Source organism: Desarmillaria tabescens, assembly GCF_030435595.1.
Source record: "Desarmillaria tabescens strain CCBAS 213 chromosome Unknown EV420scaffold_130, whole genome shotgun sequence".
Classification (NCBI taxonomy): Eukaryota; Fungi; Basidiomycota; class Agaricomycetes; order Agaricales; family Physalacriaceae; genus Desarmillaria; species Desarmillaria tabescens.
In genome coordinates this window covers 72,234-93,802 of record NW_026848429.1, presented here as the reverse complement: position 1 = coordinate 93,802, position 21,569 = coordinate 72,234, and the positions used below count along the sequence as shown (strand labels likewise).

At 44.2% G+C, this 21,569-nt stretch overlaps 5 protein-coding genes across 5 annotated transcripts; 1 reads left to right on the top strand and 4 right to left on the bottom strand.

Moving 5' to 3' along the window:
- Positions 1-1,047: 1,047 nt before the first annotated feature.
- On the bottom strand, positions 1,048-2,943 carry EV420DRAFT_1487620 (uncharacterized protein; the record flags this gene model as incomplete). Its single annotated transcript, XM_060470543.1, has 8 exons — positions 1,048-1,086; positions 1,214-1,388; positions 1,446-1,714; positions 1,769-1,903; positions 1,980-2,084; positions 2,138-2,218; positions 2,277-2,456; positions 2,512-2,943. The coding sequence occupies 8 exons, from the start codon at positions 2,941-2,943 to the stop codon at positions 1,048-1,050; spliced, it is 1,416 nt and encodes a 471-aa protein (XP_060322215.1).
- A 392-nt stretch (positions 2,944-3,335) lies between these two features.
- EV420DRAFT_1215135 (uncharacterized protein) lies at positions 3,336-3,488 on the bottom strand (the record flags this gene model as incomplete). Its single annotated transcript, XM_060466394.1, has 1 exon — positions 3,336-3,488. A coding segment is annotated over one exon (153 nt), but the record flags the coding sequence as incomplete, so codon positions are not given.
- Positions 3,489-3,759: 271 nt separating this feature from the next.
- Positions 3,760-6,890, bottom strand: EV420DRAFT_1623520 (uncharacterized protein; the record flags this gene model as incomplete). The annotated part of the gene is made up of 12 exons (XM_060475947.1): positions 3,760-3,836; positions 4,053-4,217; positions 4,263-4,446; positions 4,494-4,849; positions 4,907-4,948; positions 4,971-4,984; positions 5,017-5,174; positions 5,440-5,635; positions 5,685-5,958; positions 6,036-6,450; positions 6,507-6,588; positions 6,796-6,890. The coding sequence occupies 12 exons, from the start codon at positions 6,888-6,890 to the stop codon at positions 3,760-3,762; spliced, it is 2,058 nt and encodes a 685-aa protein (XP_060322213.1).
- Positions 6,891-8,301: 1,411 nt separating this feature from the next.
- On the bottom strand, positions 8,302-8,523 carry EV420DRAFT_1218217 (uncharacterized protein; the record flags this gene model as incomplete). Its single annotated transcript, XM_060466432.1, has 1 exon — positions 8,302-8,523. A coding segment is annotated over one exon (222 nt), but the record flags the coding sequence as incomplete, so codon positions are not given.
- A 5,102-nt stretch (positions 8,524-13,625) lies between these two features.
- Positions 13,626-14,695, top strand: EV420DRAFT_1487618 (uncharacterized protein; the record flags this gene model as incomplete). Its single annotated transcript, XM_060470542.1, has 6 exons — positions 13,626-13,734; positions 13,802-13,856; positions 13,904-13,925; positions 14,099-14,193; positions 14,341-14,386; positions 14,510-14,695. 6 exons carry the CDS (start codon positions 13,626-13,628, stop codon positions 14,693-14,695), a joined length of 513 nt encoding a protein of 170 aa, XP_060322211.1.
- Positions 14,696-21,569: the final 6,874 nt, after the last annotated feature.

Below are 21,569 nucleotides of genomic sequence, written 5' to 3'. Positions count from 1 at the left end.
TGCGGCAGCTGTGAACTGGGGTGACGGCAGCCGGGTAAACGGGTAGAGGGTGTGCCGGCGGAATATCATGGGTCTGAGAGATAAGATAGGTAGGTCCGGGGTTCCGAGAGATAAGGATAAGATAAGATAAGAAAAATAGGGGTAAAACCATAATACCCAGGATCATTCAGTGATAAGCCCAGTTTTGGCGAACCTAGCTCTAAGCTCGCTTCAGACAGGCCGGCTCACCACTGGGTTGAAGTGGGGTGCATTCCGAACACTTGATTCCGGTTGCGAGCCACACTAATCCAGGGGACACCCATCGCCCTTTCCCTGTATTGGCACGTATTACACCACTGGCTTTCATTCTCATCGGTATAACAGATATGTATGAGCAGAAACATGATATATTGCATCGAAAATATATGAACATGATATCAACAAATGAGAGCTGTTCAAATGTGAGGACAAACACGAGTTCACTGACAAACAATCAGTCAATCAGATGATAGCATGCGAAGCCCATGCAACATACCCACAACACCCTCCCGCAGTATACACTGGCTCAACCTCTTTGCACTTGTGAAGCCCTGTCCCTGTTTCCTGCTAACCGAGTCGGAACTTGAATGATGCTAGACAACCTGACTTGATGAAGAGTAAAATCAGTAAAATCCTCAGAGCACAATGGCTGCTTACAGAGACAATACTTAAACCAAGATCAGGAGAAAGCACAAGAGACATGAGAGAGAGAGACAGCACAACACAGAACAAGAAAGACAGCACAACACAGAATCAGAGGCACAAGACCGAAGGAAGCACAATATTCCACCGCAGATCAAGTGCCAGAGGACCATTGAAGTATAGAAACTGTTGATCTCACTTGAGATCATCCTCAGGGTGAAGGCAGAGTGACACATTGAGAATGAGAGAATACGGGCAAAGTGGATGGTCATGGTGTGCGTTTAACTGCGAAACATCCCAGTTCAACATCACATGACCAAATCATGTGATCCCTTGACTTCAGAGCAGAAAAGCACGTCGCACCGTTGCAGTCAAGTCGCAGTATCATCAAACTATGTCTATTGCTTTAAAGACATTATAACAGGACTGTAGATAGTAAAAATGGTAATTTAGAAAACATATTTATCTAATAAATAGCTGTTAAAACACTCGCAACGGTGCTTGCTTGACCACCGGCAGCACGAGGCATGGAGGATGGAAGCGGAATACTCACAGCTGTAGCACTGTGAGCAACAGCCGTACTTCCTGGACTTTGGGAACTGCCAGTGCTAGGCCCACTAAATACTGCTGCTGAGGTCACCATCTGGAGCTGAATCGGTTCAATGCTATCCGAAACCTTGGGATGGCCATACTTCTTGAAGTCATGATTCACAAGAGTCGTAAGGAATCTAAGGGATAACACATAAGAATTAGGATACAATCCTAGTTTGTAAAAATAGGCTTACTGTTTCCAGTTATTATTATGAAGATCATCACCAAATTCCTTGAGTTTCTGTACGAAAACAGCATCGACGGCTTCCCAAAAATGCAGGTCCTTATCACTGGCTGATGCTGTACCTACACCCGACACCTCCGAATCTGCACTGTCCGTCCGAGCTCGTTTCTGGGGTTGTCCACCATGATCTTTGTCGTTTTCTTTGTCATCATCTGACCATGGAAGCAATGATGGAACACCAGCAGATCTACCATTGTAGAACTCATTAGCAATGGCATGCTGTGATGAGCCCAGTAAGAGATGAGTACATGCAGTGGTATCAAAGAGACATACCAAGAGACAAACATGAAGTTGGTAATCTGCCTTTAACTTGTTTCCTGGACCACCCTTTTTAAACTTTTCCACAATGACATACGCAACTTTATCTAGCGACATCAATGTTCCATCTGGTTTGGTTGATCTGAAAAGCTGTATAGACACTACTGAGTCAGACACAAATGAGAATGATCAGACAATGTACAATGACCCGATATTGGTTACGAACACTTGAGGACTTGTCCGTCATTACTGTTTTGATTGCTTGAGTTTTGACGTCTGATTTGAAGATATGCAGTAGATCTAAGCTCTCTGCCTTCTTGCGCAGGATAGCCTGAAGACAATGAGTGTTATGGAGCAATGTCAATTCAAATCAAGTATGCACACCTCAACGTCTAGATGAATATCCATATAGCTTGTACGGTCAGCTTGGAAGATAGTATCCTTCATGAACGTAATCACAGTATTCTATACAAAGTAGTAATGAGTATAATTGGCATAGTTTGTGAGAGATTGAAAGATGCACCACTTCCTCCTTTGTGAGAGAGTATTTTGCACCAAGACGCTTCTGTGTGTCTTCTAGCACCGTCTGAAACTGAGTATAATCAACCTTCTGGGCTGCGACAGTGTTAAATGTCTGATAGAGTGCCGCCTGTTGAAAAATCCGGATCTGGATATCACCAGGCTGCAGGCAAAGAGCACCGAACTAGATATAGTGAGAGATGTTAGCACATGTAAATATCATGTGGTAAAGAACATACATCAACGATTCCACGAAGATCTTGGAGCTGCTTCTGGGTTAGACCGAACTTGTTACTAACCATGTCGCACCAGGTCTTCAAAAGCCTGACGCAATCAGCAGATAAAGACGCATCAATAGTTGGACCACGGTCTAAAGAATGATGCATATGACTCCCATCGGAAGGTGTAGGTCCATGACTTTGGACATCACGAGACAAAGCTGAGGTTTCGTGTCCATGTGTGTTCACATTGGTCAAATATGGGGTATTCTGTTCTGTATATTTGTCAGCAGGCTGACATGGAAAATGCGTCATGAGATCATCATCAAGCCCATCGGAACTGTTGCTGTCACCGTAAAGGTCGTCGTAATGTGGGATCAACCCATGTTGGCCCCGTAAGGTCATCAGGGGAGAAGGTGTTGTGGGAGAGGTGGAAATGTACAGGTCAGACATGATAGTCAAGGAAAGAGGGGGAAGCGGTATACGGAACTGCTTTATAAGAGAGGGATGTTTGGTTAGCCAAATAACGCGTCGGTGGCCAATGCAATTGTCAAATGATTTTGCTGTGGTCAGATAAGACATCTGCCTCCGTTGTGACTGAGCGCGTTCGTGACAGCTTATCCAAGCACGGAGGCAAAATGGTGGGCTGCAATGGCTCGAAGACCCATTGCAGTGGGTGTTTCTCGTGAGGCTCTCTTAGCGGAGGTTCGCTTTTGTTTTGTGCTGCTGCTGCTCTGAGCCACCGCTGTCTTCTGTGCTTCATGCTCAGCAACAGCACCTAGCTGTATGGCAGTCTGTCGATCAAGTACAGGCAGTGGTATGCACAAGGATTGGATATGAAGATTATTGTGCATCTGTAGCGAGTTGAGAATGAAGTCATTAGGCCTATAGTGATGTATGCATGGTCGGGTTTTCATTGTCTTCTCCCGTTCCTGCATGACAATCTCTGTATCGGAAGCATCACATTTATTGGCATGGCAGTTGTGTTGTACGTTGACCACACATTGGATTGACTGGAAATTTGTGAATGAGAAATGGATATGTATGACAAATCCAGACAACATACATTGGCTAGGATCAGGCACGATCCATGGCACCGTAATAGAGGCAAATGGTACTTTGGGGCTGCCCCTGAAACAATGTACTCCTCCAGTAACACATAGCTCACACAACCTTGTTGGAGTTCAGGGCTATTGACCACAGCGAGAATCTCCATGACCTGACCAATGATACAGCTATCCTGGTTGATGCGCGCAAGAGCAAAGGCTTTCAAAGGGCAGCGCTCTCCATTGAGAGCCAGGACAGTGCTGCAGGCACGATACTGATGTCTGCACCCATCAACAATGCTATTTGGTAATGTTTGACCAGCACGTGTTGAGAGCCAGTCCAAATATTCTGGTTGACGCCATGGTGAAAGTGTAGTATATGTGCAAGCACCTGAACCATAGTAAGCTCCTGAAATCCAACAACATTGCTAGCAGACTTACCAGCTCGGAAATCCTCAGGTTCCATAAACCCGAGACATTCAGCAATGATGTTCCTGCGAGACACCCCAGGTCGACATAGAGCCCTTGGTGATGGTCCGCATTGGCGCCAGTCGCTGCTCCTATCACTAAAGAATTGCACCTTTGGTTGTGGACGTTCATCTTCACGATCACCATTATGTAGTTGGACAGGAAAATAACCACCAGACAACAGATGGCATGTACGATTACAACGTGCCAGCCCTCATCCGATATCTCGAGAAGGTGCTTGATGGTTGCTATGCACACTGTGACCCTGAATTACAGCATTGAAGGACTCAAATGACTCCATCGCAAACAAAATAGCAGGCCCAAAATGCCGCACATGTTCAGGAAGATGACGGACAATGTGAAACTTCAGTTTATTAAACCAGCGAGGTGTCCAGCAAGCCGTACGTGTTAGAAAAGTCTCAATCGACGTCTCCATTAATTTCTAATCACATAGTGAGCAAAGAGTCATTGTTTATGTCAAAAACCAACCAGATGTGTGTCAATGTCTTCAATTACTGGTTGCCAAATTATCGGAACCATGTCACTCAAGGCAACCCATGCTTCATAGCATTCAGCCAGCACCAGGTCAAACAGCACAAAAGGCGCCACTTGTGCAATAACCCAGAAGTCTCGGCCAGTGAGAGAGCCACTGTATTTGACCAGCATCTGTCCAGAAAGAGGAGGTACACCCAGTCCAGTAACATCGAATGAATTGAGGCATGTTGTGAGTAGCGCTTTCTGGTCATCATTCAAACGAGCTATAGCATCTCGCCAAAAATACTTGATGAAGCCCAGCAAAATAACGTGAAGAATTTCAATGGGTGTGTCTTGATGTGGATCCAAGCCTGCACATGAAATCAGTTCAATCATGATCAATAACACGGCAACCAGACAATGCATACCTTTGATTCTCCATATGGGACTATAAGGAAACAATAGAATGTCTCTTTCAATCATCTGTCACACAGCTTCTTCCTTCCCTTGGCTTGTTCCGCAAAGTTTGGCCATGTACGAATAGATCGCCGCCAGGAAGAACTCTAAGTGGTTGTCTTTAACCCTCGTCTCGGTCTTTCTGGTATTGTGCCTTGTTTTCGCACCAACCTTAACCGCATCTTCAAAGCTAGACTTCAGTGTAATTAGTGTTTCTGCTTTCAGCCATGGAATCATTGGCTGTTAAAATGAATTGTTATGCCCAACCTGTCTCTGAAAGTCCAAGATGACTCACCCCTAAGAAGCGAGTCGCACGGTCAACAAGTTCAGAAAGGGTCTCTTTATGCCGGCGACGTGTTGGCGCTGCTACTGGAGGCTGTGTCTCCACAGGTGACAGCAACCCAGGAGATGTGTTCGCTGATGGTGCTGGTCTCGCCACGTCATGTTTGGAACACTCATCAGAAGACGTGCTTGAATTTGCTGAAGAATCATAACGAGGCTAGACATTAGGTGCCCGATCAGCAGCGTCTGCACCCTTGACACGGCATACACGACAGAAGAACTTGCCCTTCAATCCAATGTGACAAGCAAACTCACTCTGCATGAGATTATCACCCAGCAGAGCGAGGATGACTGGGATGAGTAACACCATTTCCTTCACTTGTGAGTCCCATGCCCAGATTCCATTTGTATGGCCATCTCTGGTGGCAGTCAGTATCAAAGAAGTGGCATTGAACTCCAAGCACTGACTCTAACTGAGTAACGATCCCATCAAGCATCTCCAAGGGGGGGGCTAGATTTGATGTAGCTACGAAATGGATATTGCTTTCCTCCTGGACCATACGACGAGGAAGGCCAGCTGCAGTGAACAAGAACGAGTTGTGCTTGTTCCACTTTTTTGATACGTTTCCGGAGGTGTCATCACAGTAGAGCCACATTGCGAATGTCAGGACGCAATGACCCTTTGCTTTGGCATGCCACTTGTTGCCAATGTCAGGATCAGTGTGCTTCCACAGCGAAATACCTCTGTTGGTGGTAAGGATAGAACCTAAACATGGATTTAGATACCACAGCAAGTGAAAAATCAACGATGCTACACACCAATAATGTTGCAAGGATCTGAGATACCATCTGATTGATAGACAGCCAACAGGTGGGGAAATGAGAGTAGTAAATCAGCGGCCGCAACTTCAATGACACTGCATTCATGAACAAGGTACCCAGTAGCCATAGAATCTGATACCACCGGCACAAGAGGCCATGCCTTGGCAAAGAATAACTCTTGTCCATTTATTGTCCGTGTGAACCAGTGATGGGGTATAACAAGGCTACCATTTTTCAGCTTTGTAGGCTCAAAGATGTAGAAATCCTGGGCTCCGACTCGAAGCATAGGTGTCGTGAGGGATGTGTCCATCTCATTCAGCCAATGTTGGCCTTGCCAACATTGCTCCAATCGATGCCCAGCATCCTCGGGATAATGTCGAATGTGAGGCCGTATTCGCGGATTGGCCATTTCCTGCCAATGGTGCGTCAAAATCTAGAATTCATAGGTATGCTATTGCACTGACATACCTGGGCAATAATAGCTGCAAGATCATTGGTATAGTACACATTACCGAGGGGTCCTCGGTGTCGAATTGTATCAACACCGCACCTTCATTGAAGGTTGTCATCGATCTCCTTCATGGTCTTCTCAGAAGGTAGGTTATCAATGTCCATAATGGCCATCGCCCAGATGATTATCTCCATTTGCTTGTCAGAGAATATTGTACGAGGTATATGTCATAAGATATCAAGTATGCATGTCTATAGTCTGGTCAGTAAGGCGACGTGACCAAGACATACGACAGAGATCACACACCACTTTATCTGCCCAAGGAGTCCAATTAGGGTCTTCCTGATCTTCATCTCGTCTTCGCTTTTGAGGTCGCTGTGCACCGAACCCAAGAGAATCATCTTGACAGGCAGTACGTCAAGTTGGAGGAAATAGAAGAAGATAGATGCCAACCTTCGACTGGAGAAGCCGGAACGAAACCTTCCTCCTCTGAATGTTCCTCTAATTCACAATCGGAATCTTCATTTGCAATGTCTGGCCCATTACTGAGCCATTGCTGCAGGTCAGAAATGAGGTCTACAGCTGCATCACGACGGATATTCAGCCGTGCTCTGGAAAGCGATGCATCCCAATCCAGTTCAACTGGAGTATCAACATCATCGAAAGGTGCTGATGGTGCAGTGTCGACACCAGTAGGAACTGGTCCCGATGGATCCAAAGAGTTGAAATCATGCAGGAGTTCACCAAGGGGCCCAACAATATTTGGTTGCGCCACAGAGACGCTGCTGCTCGGTGGACCAGACAAGTGCTCTGCCCTTCGGGAGTTGGCATGACGAACAGACCTTTGATGTGATTGAGAGTCCTCGTGTCTCAGAGCATGTCAGAACTCCCTCCAGTTTTTATCATTGCACAAACGGCACGACCATAAGCCACGATTGTTTCCTGTCCCACTTTGCCAAACTATCAAAGATATGAGTATCACGTAGTGTTCAACAACTTTCATTTTACGTACACGAAGGATCTCTGAAGGTTTTTGCGTTTTGAGACATGCTGGAGCGAAGAGAACCAATGACCGTAAACTTAGGAGAGCAGCGGTATCGCCCGGAAATAGGAGGTAAGTCAACGGAAAATGAATTTGCTGGCGTTCGGAAGGATACTAATAATTTGTGTCGTTCTGCAGAAGGACTGAGAGCCTTAGAAAAGAAGGGGATGCATCTGGAGAGTAAAACGTGTATCAGAATATCATCTAACATACAGCTACTGCACATGCACCATGAGCATTATGCATACTTCTTCAAAGCTAAGTCTCCCACAAAGATAAAGGTCTTGCCGTATAGTACTGGTTGAGACTCGGAAAAACTGGCAAAGGCACATTAGTTCACTCTGCATTGTACAGGCTCAGATGCAGGAGGGCACGCCCGAGAGATGTTGATTGAAAGAATTGTAATGATTTTCACAGTACAGGAATTGCTATAGAAGTCTATTGAATGAAGAGTATACTAGGAAGCAGACGATATAATAATAGGCAGCAGTACATGGTGGGTGTTGCGACACGTTGTCGTTTGATCCTGTTGCAGGGTCTTATTTGGCTGTGTTGACCAGTTCCAACTCCAACCTAGCTTAGGTATGGGCGAAGACGGACTTAGGGTTTACCAGACTCGTTCGGGCTTGGATTCACACTCAACCTGGAGGAGCATTCCTGCAGGGACTTGGTTCATTTCAGTCCGACTCTGTTCCAGACAAGCCTCTGGCCGTGTATCCTTGGACCAAATGATGCTCTCCCAGTTTGGCCAGCATCGATGTTTCGTTGAATGGTTCTGCCCAGAGATGCCTGTAGAGACCATGCAAGAGATTAACTAGGAACATGACCACCACTAGCTTCAGTCTCATCCAGACAGGAGCAATATGTTGGAACACTACACCAGAACTAGAGATGAAGGCAGTGCAAAGCAGAAGCTCAGGAGAATTCAGAGCGTAGTCCCATGAGACGAACTGGGGATACATCCCGATGAGACTACTATCTCCAAACCCCCATCCATAGAAGCGCCAGTATGAGTGATGACCATCAGACCACCATGGATGCATGACTGTGATGTCTGGTGTGGAATCGTCTCTGCTTTGTTTCCTTTCACAAGGAAAGTATCATTGTAGTCGATCGCAAGGATGATCTTGATACCGAAACTCGTCGGTGTCTGGGAGGAAAACATCTTGCCAAGTAGTCCACACCAATGAATCAGCAAGATTCTCGGTACCCAACCAAGGTCATTCCAAGGTTCATTTACCTTGTCTTCTCCCACAGATGGGCCTTATTCCTGTGCTCAGTTCCTGAAAATCATAGAATTCAAGGCCGGTTTCACTTACCTCCACAGCAAATGGATCTGGCTCAAGAGCGAGGCAGGCGTAAACCTCAGCAAGGGCAGTTTTGTTCTGATTTCCAAGTTCAGTGTGGTAAACAACGATGTCGAGCTGAGTCATAATATTCTGAAGAGAAATAAGTCAGTCAGTGTGGATGCATTGATGAGCCGGGCACATACCAATTGGCAAGAAGCTGTATGCTTGAGAAAGTGATCAGACTGGAAGCCGAGTTTTGTGGGGGATGGTCCGGAGTATCACCCATTTATGGCAGTGGGCACCTAGTGGTGGCAGTGGGCTCTTTTGGTCTCGTGCTGGAGCATTGGTAGCGCTAGCATGTGTGACAAGCCAAGAGTTTGGAGAGCATTGGGATTGATATGTAAATAATATTATATTAGAGGTAACCGACTACTATTACAACTGTGATACCTTAAAGGCAAGACTCTAGACATCAAGGGTAGATGAGACACATGAGGTACTAAAATTTAAAAGAGTGGGGCCAAAGCCATGATACATTGAAGAGAAGAGTCCAGAAGATGACTAGCGAGACAGGTTGGGTTAGCTCATTGATGTCAAGTGATCTTGCTCAGAACAGTGAGGTGCTTGTAGAGGTTGCTACAGCCATGGTGGTGGGTGGTGTGGGGTGCAGTTAGGAGCGGCGAAGAGGTGAAGGGAGAAAAGCAATGATAGGGCTGTCATTGTCATGACAATGGTATCTGGTGTTGAGCTTCAGCCACAAAATCCGTCAACCAGCGAGAGTGTGGAGGACAGTTGATCCTCGCCAATGATGTCGAGCTAGGAAGACAATGACAGGGCTGTCATTGTCTGAGGGAATAACAGTATCTGGCATCCATCGTCGAGGTGTAGCATTGAGGAGCTATGTGCAAACAAGGGAGGCATGGAGGTTGATGCTCACCGATGATGTTGAGCAAGGAAGACAATGATGAGGCTGTCATTGTTCGAGGGTATGAGGGATGTACGTAGCGTCTGTCATTGAGGTTCATGTTCAGCATTGAGGAGGTATTCGTAAAGGATGCGAGGCGTGCAGGACAGTCAAGGAATCAGAGGGGGAGGAGAGTAAATCAACGAATGGAAGGTCAATGTGGTGGTGGAAGAAAGACCCCAGAGACTAGTGAGATCCGTTGGATAGATCGGTCAACGGTTTAGGAAGTAAGTCAGTCATATGGTGAGGGAGGGAAAAAAAGGCAGAGCTAGGGAGGTTTTGAGGAGTATTGAGTGGTAATGGGTAGCTGGAAGAAACTGGGGAGGAAGAGGTGAGATCGGTTGCATAATACCAGGGAATACCAGTGAATACCTGGGAATACTTGGTATTACTCGGTAATACTCGGTAATACCTGGTATTCAGGTGAAAATGCATAGAAAGCATATTTTTGTCCCTATACCAGCACCATAATGACTCATTCACAGTTATACTTGCCCACTATGAGGATCAGCACGATGATATCTTGTCATTGTGGCAGCGGCGAGGCTATAAGGGAAGATATAGGGCAGGAAAAGCAGACATCAGGATAAGGAGCAGTTACACAAAGGTGATGGTAACGGTGTTGGGGGGATAAATGGACTAGGTGGATTGTATGGCATGTAGGAACTTCATGCTGGATAGCGAGAGGGTGGGCAGCAGCAGGCGTCACCCTGATCACATAGCCATGGTTCTTGATGAGTTTGTCATTGGTTGCCAGATAGCATGGCTGGGACTTAGCAGACAGTAACTGGCAAGGATGCTGGCAATGAACATATTGATGGATAATGTGATTTAGCCAGAATTCTAGAATTGTGGGAGAGAGAAACTTATGCCACCCTCCAGACACGAATCCGTAGTCGCCATCTGCTTTCCCTGCATACAGTGTAGGACTGGTCCATGAGATGCTCAAATAAAGAAATGCAATGGAATAGTATTATTTCTATTTTTTTCCTGATCAAATGTTGTCGGCAGAACCAGCCTGGCTAGATGAACAAGATTACACTATATCCAGGAAGGTTTAGGATAGAAATGTACCATGCTGAAGGTAATCAGTGTGAAAATGGCTTATCAATCGAATCCTACTTGATGAGACACCCCAGCAACTTAACGGCATTTGCTCGATATGATAGGTGATCTTATCTCTTTACTCTCTCTTTTCTTTTTCTTCAACAGAGTCCTCAAAAGTGGGCTTATAAGGATTTCAGATGCTTTAGAGAAGCCACATAAATCTTTGTGAACTTTTTTAAACTTGAGGATAGGCAAGGAAGATAATGCCAAGGTCAGATCTGGTCAGCTTCCAAATATGGTAAGGCCTGATTCATGAGAACTACCAGCTCGTCTTCACATTTCTCGGTGTCTGCAAGAATATATGGATCCAAAGTAGCACCATATTAGTTTGAGGAACTGTATCAATAGCTATATGTAGTTTTACTGCCATTTGAACCTGATTGGAGGCCAAACAACCCTAAAACTGTCTCATCTTCACCAAAAAATATACACCCCTCAGCCTCTCAAAGCAAAATTGGCATCGGAATCTCATGGTTATTATACAAATATGGACTATGAAGAGATATGAGCAAAGTCCGAAGCCCGTGGCTGCATGAGGAAGGAATCTGAGCCAGTGTCTCATTGACCAGTCCTACACTATAGTGCTTAATTCTTGCTCCTGAGTGGCCACCACGGTAGTGCTCTGCTGGGAAGTACGATATGTCAAGCAGTATAGGAAGCTTCTTTGTCATCAGCTGACCTGTAGACTTTGTAGGATACGCAGATCAAGGTCACAGGTCTCACTCTTGAGAACCTGTATATGGAGATCTACGTTAAGACTACAAAGAAATATATCAATTTTAAAAGTTGCAAGGTTGATTCACAACCTTCGTCCTTCCCAAAGGCACCCGGTTGTCCAGTTAACCAGTTTCTTGAATATCCACACAAGCAGACCAATGAGGGAGTCAGTGAGGGAGTGCCCCATCGTTGAGGCTATGTGGGGTGTTTCAATTAGGCAGCCTTCGCCTTTCATACGGAATCACTTATTGGGAACGCTAGGCTCAGAACAGCAAAATGAGCAAGAGAAAAGAGAGTATATATCCATTGCAAATGAGATGGTGTATACTACATGAGTACAGTCCTTTTATATGACAATTCTGGCGAAGAGCCACAGGTATAAGCAACGAATGCATACAACTACTAATGAGAGAACAACGAGATGTTAACAAGCGGCAACTGCAAAGACAAGCGTCTCCACAGCTAATGATCAGCGCCATCGCTTGGTGACAATGTGAGCTCGAATATCAAACATCACTGGCTTTCATGTCAGTGTATGGCATAATGAGATGGTGGAGATCTAGGAGCAGCTCGTAGATGTAGTGGTGGGCCATTGCAGCCCATGGCATCTTCGAGTCCTGCTAGGCATAGGGAATTTTCTTCTCGTCGCTTGATATATGACATGATCTGAGTTGTCCATTTCAGTCAGAACAAATTTGGGATATTACTCTCTTTTTGAGGAAGAATTTAGCACATGTATTTGTTTTTGCACAGATACATTATATTATTCAAGTTTTCCCAAAACCTGAGTGAACCTATTATGTATGATGCTACGGATCATCTTATCTACATACATCAGTCTCTCCCATTGACTAACATGAAGAATGGGCTTGTTTCATGGGTGTGACTAGTATATCAAATGGGGTGCTTCAACATTCTGAAATTTGAATGATATGTGAGGGAGAAAACAGGAGAGGAAGAAAAGAACAGTCTCACGGAACACTACGACCCATCAATTTGAAAGCATGAGGTACTATGGCACTTTGGGATATCATGGAGGCCATTAGCATCTACACAACAGAAGATGGCCAATATGACGACCGTGCGCAAATACCAGAATCTGGGCCAGAGATCATTTTGGATGTCTCACATCCCATTGTAACAGGGTAAGATTGATGAGTGATAGTCTAAGCAACAAGGACACCAAAGTGAAGTCCGACTGTAAGCCAAGTAACCAATAGGCATTCTTTGTTCCAGGGAAAATAGTCATCCTGGTAAAAGAGCCAAAACTTTTTGCTGTATGGGTTAATTACAGATGAAGTATCCTTTCATGTGTAAAGCGCACCATTCAGAACCTCCATCACAGTAGCCTCAGGTGTAAAGAACCTACCTTAAGGAAGGCCTTCACCCTGAGAATAGAGCACGACTGGCATACATTAGCCAGAGTGCATAGAGCCAAAGACACAGCATCAAGGTAAAATTAAAGGTTAAGAAGTGCATAAGTAGCTGTCCTGAAGGCATAGGTAAACAGAAAATAAGAAATGACATATTGAACTGGTACAGAATATGTATCCCTTACATCAGGGTTCAGCAATGCCAAAAGATCTAAGGGAAGATATCAGAAGGATGAATCCATCATCAAACAACGTACAAACGCCGCTCTGTTTCTTTATCATCAAGAGCATGCTTCAAAGTTGCCAGGTGGAATGTATCATTGCATTCCACCAGTATATTGCATTCTGCCAGTATACTGTACTATCTCGACATGATTATCACTTCATTCACCAAGAGATGATGTAAAATTACCATATATCGGCACCAGCAGAAATTCTACCATTTTAAGCACTACCTCTGAGAAGGCTTGTTATGCAAAGTTACAAAATACCAGGAGCTTCACTTCATGGGGTCCTGTTATGTGTTATGTGAACTAATGGTCGAAACAGCCCAGTACACCTGATGCAAAGACACCAAATGCGTTGTTGCATACACGTCTTGCGCTCTGATATGTGCATGACCCTGCACTAGGCTGTGGTATAACATGCTCCATAAGAGAAAGTATCGGAAGAAGAAATGTGCTGCAGTCACATGGGATCCGAGTTTGGAAGGTAGTGCAGTGGCTGTGAAGGAGTCAGAATATTTTTGTGCATGTAACGATTTGGTAACGATCCCCTCTATCACCATCTTTTCAATACTGACGCTCTCCCTCATCTGCAGCTTTTGAGTGTCCACATGGAACAGGATTGATTGGGAGAGCATATTTCTATGGCATGTATCAACACATGAACAGCAAGTCTAGCATGTTGGGATATTTGTCAGATGCATAAACAAAATCCAGATGGTACGTGTTACTATGTTCATTCCCCTTTTTATTGTTGATACTAAGTCAAGTAGTTTGTTTTTGTAAGCGCTGGGGGCTACCGAGGCAAGTCAACCACGATAGCAAATAGTAATTCACTGTCAGGGTTGGTTTATTTCCTTTTTTTTCACATAGATCTGACGACTTGGCTTTAGTCCATACCCACTGCTAATGAGGACCAAACTGTTGTGAGAAGTGTTGACAAGGATGGAGGGTTCTTGGTGCATGTATTGGCATTTGGGACAAGAGGGTCTACTTGCCATTCCCTTCCCTTCGACCTTCTCTTCACACAGGCCATATACATGCCAAGCACTCGACTGACATCTTATCTACCGATTTCATTCATGTAGCAGAAGTCTTCTCTTGGTTCTTTTTTCTCTGATGTAGTCCCTTACAGTGTGTGGAACATCATCATCGATGAGCCCAACTTGAACCCATGGCAGGTGATGTTGACCTCGGAATCTATAACCTCAGTTCCCTTCTGAACACATTCATTCTCACTCATTTAACATACCAGTAGAATATCGCTGGAAATTTATACCCTGAAATGCACTCTCACCCACAAGAAACCTCCACAGGAGCCCTACACAATTCCCCAGTCAATCCAGACGCCTCTCAATTGGGTCCCACTCATCATCATTGATCTATCCAAATTCAATGAGTCCAAAGGTAAACAGGATCTTGTGGTTAGACTCAAGGACGAGGTGAAAAGCTGGGGTTTCTGGACCATGGTGGGCATTGGCTTCACTTAGGGTTAACTAGGTCACCAATTTGCCATTGAGAATACATTTCTCAAGCTTCCACTTGAGAAGAAGAGACAGTTCAGTTGGGAAGCGAGTCTCCTTCATTGCTGTTAGCAGTATTTTGAGGTTTATTTGCTGCCTGTTTAGTAAAATATTTTGGGTACAGAGAGACAACATGATTTGTCAATCACTCAGTTGTTAAAGAGGATCAAGGAATGCACCAATAATATATACATATATGATGCAAGAATTTGATAGGTGCCTGCACGATATAGTTGCATCACGACGCAACAAAGCCCTGCAACTGCTGTTTGCTACCATTACTTACGCTATCATAACATCTAAAGAAAGAGGTATAATGTCAGTTTCAGAGTTTCAGACAGGCTTAGAACAAAGTGGTGAGTGTCTCAAGTGATAAAGGTGTCAACGGCAGGGTCCAAGCTGATGGCCAGGAAACAGGGTTAGCTCATGACTCAATATCTATCACCTTAAGGCTTGTCATTATGTCATTTCATTGCACATCATGCCACAGGTGGCATCTCTATATCGTGCCAGTGTTTGAACCTCATGTCCATGTTGTCAATTATTTGTATCTACATAATGTGATACTTCATCCAGGAGTGTGTAGCTGCTCCAGGCAGATGATCCAAACCATTCAGATGATTGTAAATGACTTACCAGAATATCAGCCTATTATCTGTATTGGCATCTGTCACCCCAAAATTACCCTAAAAGAAATCAAGTTCAATTCCTAGAAATGGATTATGGATCCTGTAAGATTTATGTTATATATGATGTCTCCCATTCTCTCAAGACACTAATTTTGGGGCTCCTGGGTTGTGGGTGGGCTTGCTCTTTTATGATGAATCCAACTAGCTGGATCTGATCCATCGGGTTGATTGATCACTCTTCGATCAAGGGACTTCCCATGTGGCTGAATTGAGAACCACCATCTGCATCCTGCATAATTGAGATTTCCTGTTCTCTGCGCTAGCATATCTAACATTATATTTACAGTATTCCATAGTTTTATATCTACAGAGTCAGTGTCAGTAAATGGAGTCTTTTTTTGCCACCGTAAGAAGAAGCAAAGTGGCTATGCTGCCGGTGGCTCAAAATTAAGCAGCCCGCATCTCAGAAGCAGATTCCAAAGTCTAGAGTGTGGAAAACTTTATTTCATATGAGTCATTAAGTTTCGAATGCAAAGGATTGTGGCTGTGAGGTTGCCAAGTATCCAAATGGTAGATACGTCTCTCGAGAAACTAGTGCTCTAGCATACAGACACATATAGGACAGAGAGCTCTTCTTACCATCAGCACATATCCTCCTGCCCAGAAGGGTTGGGTTTGTAAGTGTCTCTAAGATCATCATTTCTGTCCAAGTCCAATAATTTGGGTTGGACCTCCTGACATCCCAAATTCCGTCTCTGTAGAGATCATCATTTCTGTCTACCTTCATTCACTCAGGTTGGACCCGATGCCCTGATGTCCCAAGTCCCAAATTCTGTCTGTGTAGACTACCGCTGTCTTCTCCACGTGCGACCTGGATGTTGCAGCAAAGTCGATCCTGACAGCTGGAGTCACTATGCATCAGACGAATCCTGGCTTATTTTTTGAAGTAGTAGACATCTGAGTTGTTCAATTGACAATTTTGCCAGCAACATCTGCTTGACTATTAGGCCACGAGAAAAATCTGAAAGTTGGTGAAATGATTGTTTATAATCTCAAAAAACTCCTGTTGATTGTTTTGCAAGATGGGGAAATATGCTTGGCATTGTGGTGGGGCCATGGTGTCCTGCCAAACCTTTGCTGCAATTGCTGCATTCTATCTGAATAAGCCAGGATTCGTCTGATGCATAGTGACTCCAGCTGTCAGGATCGACTTTGCTGCAACATCCAGGTCGCACGTGGAGAAGACAGCGGTAGTCTACACAGACAGAATTTGGGACTTGGGACATCAGGGCATCGGGTCCAACCTGAGTGAATGAAGGTAGACAGAAATGATGATCTCTACAGAGACGGAATTTGGGATGTCAGGAGGTCCAACCCAAATTATTGGACTTGGACAGAAATGATGATCTTAGAGACACTTACAAACCCAACCCTTCTGGGCAGGAGGATATGTGCTGATGGTAAGAAGAGCTCTCTGTCCTATATGTGTCTGTATGCTAGAGCACTAGTTTCTCGAGAGACGTATCTACCATTTGGATACTTGGCAACCTCACAGCCACAATCCTTTGCATTCGAAACTTAATGACTCATATGAAATAAAGTTTTCCACACTCTAGACTTTGGAATCTGCTTCTGAGATGCGGGCTGCTTAATTTTGAGCCACCGGCAGCATAGCCACTTTGCTTCTTCTTACGGTGGCAAAAAAAGACTCCATTTACTGACACTGACTCTGTAGATATAAAACTATGGAATACTGTAAATATAATGTTAGATATGCTAGCGCAGAGAACAGGAAATCTCAATTATGCAGGATGCAGATGGTGGTTCTCAATTCAGCCACATGGGAAGTCCCTTGATCGAAGAGTGATCAATCAACCCGATGGATCAGATCCAGCTAGTTGGATTCATCATAAAAGAGCAAGCCCACCCACAACCCAGGAGCCCCAAAATTAGTGTCTTGAGAGAATGGGAGACATCATATATAACATAAATCTTACAGGATCCATAATCCATTTCTAGGAATTGAACTTGATTTCTTTTAGGGTAATTTTGGGGTGACAGATGCCAATACAGATAATAGGCTGATATTCTGGTAAGTCATTTACAATCATCTGAATGGTTTGGATCATCTGCCTGGAGCAGCTACACACTCCTGGATGAAGTATCACATTATGTAGATACAAATAATTGACAACATGGACATGAGGTTCAAACACTGGCACGATATAGAGATGCCACCTGTGGCATGATGTGCAATGAAATGACATAATGACAAGCCTTAAGGTGATAGATATTGAGTCATGAGCTAACCCTGTTTCCTGGCCATCAGCTTGGACCCTGCCGTTGACACCTTTATCACTTGAGACACTCACCACTTTGTTCTAAGCCTGTCTGAAACTCTGAAACTGACATTATACCTCTTTCTTTAGATGTTATGATAGCGTAAGTAATGGTAGCAAACAGCAGTTGCAGGGCTTTGTTGCGTCGTGATGCAACTATATCGTGCAGGCACCTATCAAATTCTTGCATCATATATGTATATATTATTGGCAGTGAAACAACCTTCCATTGTAACTGGTTCTCAGAAACACTCCTTGCCAAGAAGTTGACTGCTCAAAGCTTAGATCCATCCTTTTTTCTGGGGCTGCACAGTGTGCTGGTCCATTATCCACCAGATGATTCCTATCTCTGAAGAAGTCGGAAAACTTCTGAGTCTCTTGATATGATACTCTTCAGTCGCATAGTTGCTCTTGAGCAATCCCACTCAACATAATATTGCCTTAACTGATAACGTTCTCTGCTTTTAGTATCATCTTCAACAGCCTGAGGTCTAGTTACCATCAATATTGAATTGGATTCTTCCTTTCAACCAGGATGTCCATGCCTGCGTTGATCTGCATCAAGCACCACTCCTTAGAAATTTGTATAAGATCTTTTCAGACCAATAAAGTTGTCCAAGTTTATTCGCTCTGAGAAATCTGATCAGAGTCATTGGACACTTTGTCACTTTCTGCCAATTTGTGCTTCTCATTCGAGTCATCTGCTTTCTTCCCACACCTCTATGTGATCCCATAATAACTGTCATCATGCTCCACATGCCTTCTATCATGATACCTGCTAAGCAAGTTGGATGCTTACCGTTCTACCCAGTCTATGCACTACATGTAGAAGTATTCCCCAGTAGGCAGGTAGCTAAAGACCCTATTACAGCAATTGACTATTAATGTTCAGTGTTCACTATGTCACCACATGTCATTGCGAATCCACAGCTTCTTTGAATTCATACCCTGTCATCCTGCGATCAATTAGTTTGATTTCCCCGGTCAACCGAAGCGGCTATGGACTTGGTTGAGAGCAGTTGCTGAGTCCGGATGCCCAATGTTAGTCATGTCCATCATGCAAATACCCCAGATGGCTCACGTTTTTGTTAAGAACACATCAACACAGGCATGAGGCAACTGTATCCTCCATTAAGGAGTGTCTGCCAAACATGTTTCCCTTATAACCAAAGATTCTGGTGCATTTATGCGCATCTAATCATCTTGGATTCGCATTTCATTCTTACAACAGTCATCGTCTGATGATGTCTCACTGGGGCCGCTTTTTGCCTCATAAAACATTGTAGGCTATATCAGTCTTGTTTCTCCAGACCTTTTGCCTAATGAATATGCCAGGTGCCTTATAGGCACATTGACCACTGTGCACTGTTTTCTCAAAAAAAACAATGCTCAAGTCTCGACACAGGTCCTTTGGAGAAGGGGCCAATTCTCTGCAATAACCATGGCTATACTTATGCCCAATAAGGGTCAAATTACTTTCATGTTAGAGCCAAACATATGGTATCTTTTTCAACTACTTTTATTCCTTTAGACTCACGTATTGCAGAACATACCAGTGCCCCCTATATGGGACCATGTTGGGCATCCTTGCACTTGATTCACTGTCTCTAACCGCGAGTCAGAATGAAGGGAAGGATACCCTTTCATTCAAGATAGAGGCAAGATTTGGATGTGGACGTTCCACCGGCCACTGGGTTTGGGATGTGGATCTGTAGGTACATAGGATAATCATGAATATCACACAACTGTAGCTTATTGCCTGAAGATTGAGCATCAGCATAGTATCTGCTTTGACCACAGAACAAATCTCAGGACAACCGAGACCCCCTGAGCAATGTGGTATGGATGGACAGTGAGCCAAGGAAGCCGATCTCACTTTGCTGAGTGTTCAGGAAAGGAAGGTGCGAATCCTCTGAATCTTGTGTATGCCAGACTTACAGGATTCAGTCTTCCTGAGCTTTTTGGTATGACTGTACTGTTTGATACTGACTTGCTTTGACAGGAAGGAAGAACATTGATTTTACTAGCTGTTGATGCTCCTGAACTGAAGCATAATGAAATCTGTACTACAGCCAGGGAATCAAGGTACCGGAAGAAATAGAGTAAGATGAACAAGGTAATCAGAACTCAGTCGGCACAGTATGGGTGAAACGACTGAGGATGCGGATGTAACTACAAGGTAGATATACTGTTGGAATGAAGTATAGGAGTATGGATAAAAGAAAGAGTCCATAATGAGCGGTGTACAATATAGGTAATCAAGGTGGGTAAGAGTCGGGTATCACGTGTCTTGTTCAACAAGAAACACTATACAAGAAGTGTGCAGTTGCTTCAAGAAGATCCTTTGAGTTAATTAGTCAATGGAAGAGGATCTCCAGCAACTTCACTCTTGTTGATCCTGGTAAAGATGAGCAGGGTCCAGGAATGCAGCACGACCCAGGCAAGTCGCATCTTGAGGGCATAATGATACAAACAGGATATGAATTACATCTTCAATATTGTCGTAACACATTCTGCACAGCTGCTATTGACGGGCCAGTTCTATCCACTTTCCTCATTTGATGATGATTTCATGTGTCACCGTAAAATCATGAGAGAGAGGGCTATTCGATGAACGGGATACACATGTCAAAGAGCCATCCTGCATTATCCAGACTTTTTAATCTATTCGTTGTTTTAATCAAAGGCCAAGTTAAAGTAATCATGTTACCCATAATCCAGTAAATACTATTTGAATGGTGATTCCAGACAAACTGGGGTTGCTGTCACCAAAATAGGTGATATCATGTTTATTGTCTTCAGCATCATGAATTGTCCTCTGAAGATCTGCTAAAGATTCCAATTACCGGTATCCACTAGACTCGTTGATGAGCCTCAAGGCTCTGTACGCTCAGAATTCGCGGATTTTAGCATTATAATAAATGCCTTGTCCACTTAGCGGACTTTCACTAAAGTCAACAATTGCAATCACGGCAATACCCACTCTTACTGCCAACTATCCTTCCCAGCTCGTATTCCGTATCAATATGCGCCACTTCATTAATGCTGCCAGGCACCTGATTGCAGATCTCATGGATTTAGGACCATCATTGATCACCCAGCACAGCCATCAATGACATCAGCATCAAGCGTCATTTAGAAGAATGCCGCAGTCAAAGTACCAACTCCACAGCAAAAGACCTAATACCGTGACCTTTCCACTCACTTTACTAAGGCTGTTACAATGCCAAGATAATGCTGCATGCATCTACTTCAGTGTACTACCTTCAGTGTACTTTGCCGCAGCAACACAGCAGCCCAAGAGTCCGTATGTCAGGGGAATTCTTTCTGATCATTAAGTCTATACGCGGTAAAACCATGTGGGTGCTGTTACTTTAGAACTCTGGGAGCACGTGTTTTGTATCATTTCTTACCAATCGATGTACTAAGAACTTACTTAGGACTCGTTTCAAGTATTCTAATTTTATTCCGGACTTGTAGTATAAAAGCTAGTATAGTAGTAGTTCCTAGAGGAGTTACTGGACACTAGTCATCATCCATGTTATCGACCACTGTTATCGCTTGTACTCGCTAGGAGATAGACAATAACAACATAGTCACTCCAAGTTATACTCTCTGTCATGGTTTTTCTTCTAACGGTATTGGTGTACACTCATATTGCACCAATACATGGAATTTGGTGTCCACAACTCGCTTTTATCTTTTAATCCGCCAGGATCGTTTCACTTTCACCAGCCAGGATCATTTTCATCAGTTTTCACCTTCTACGTCGCCATCATTTTACCCAGTTCAGTTCAGGATCGTTACGTCCCCGTGTGGACTCAGATTAGGATCGTTATTGCTGCCAGCAGCATCTGTCATGGAATTTCGATC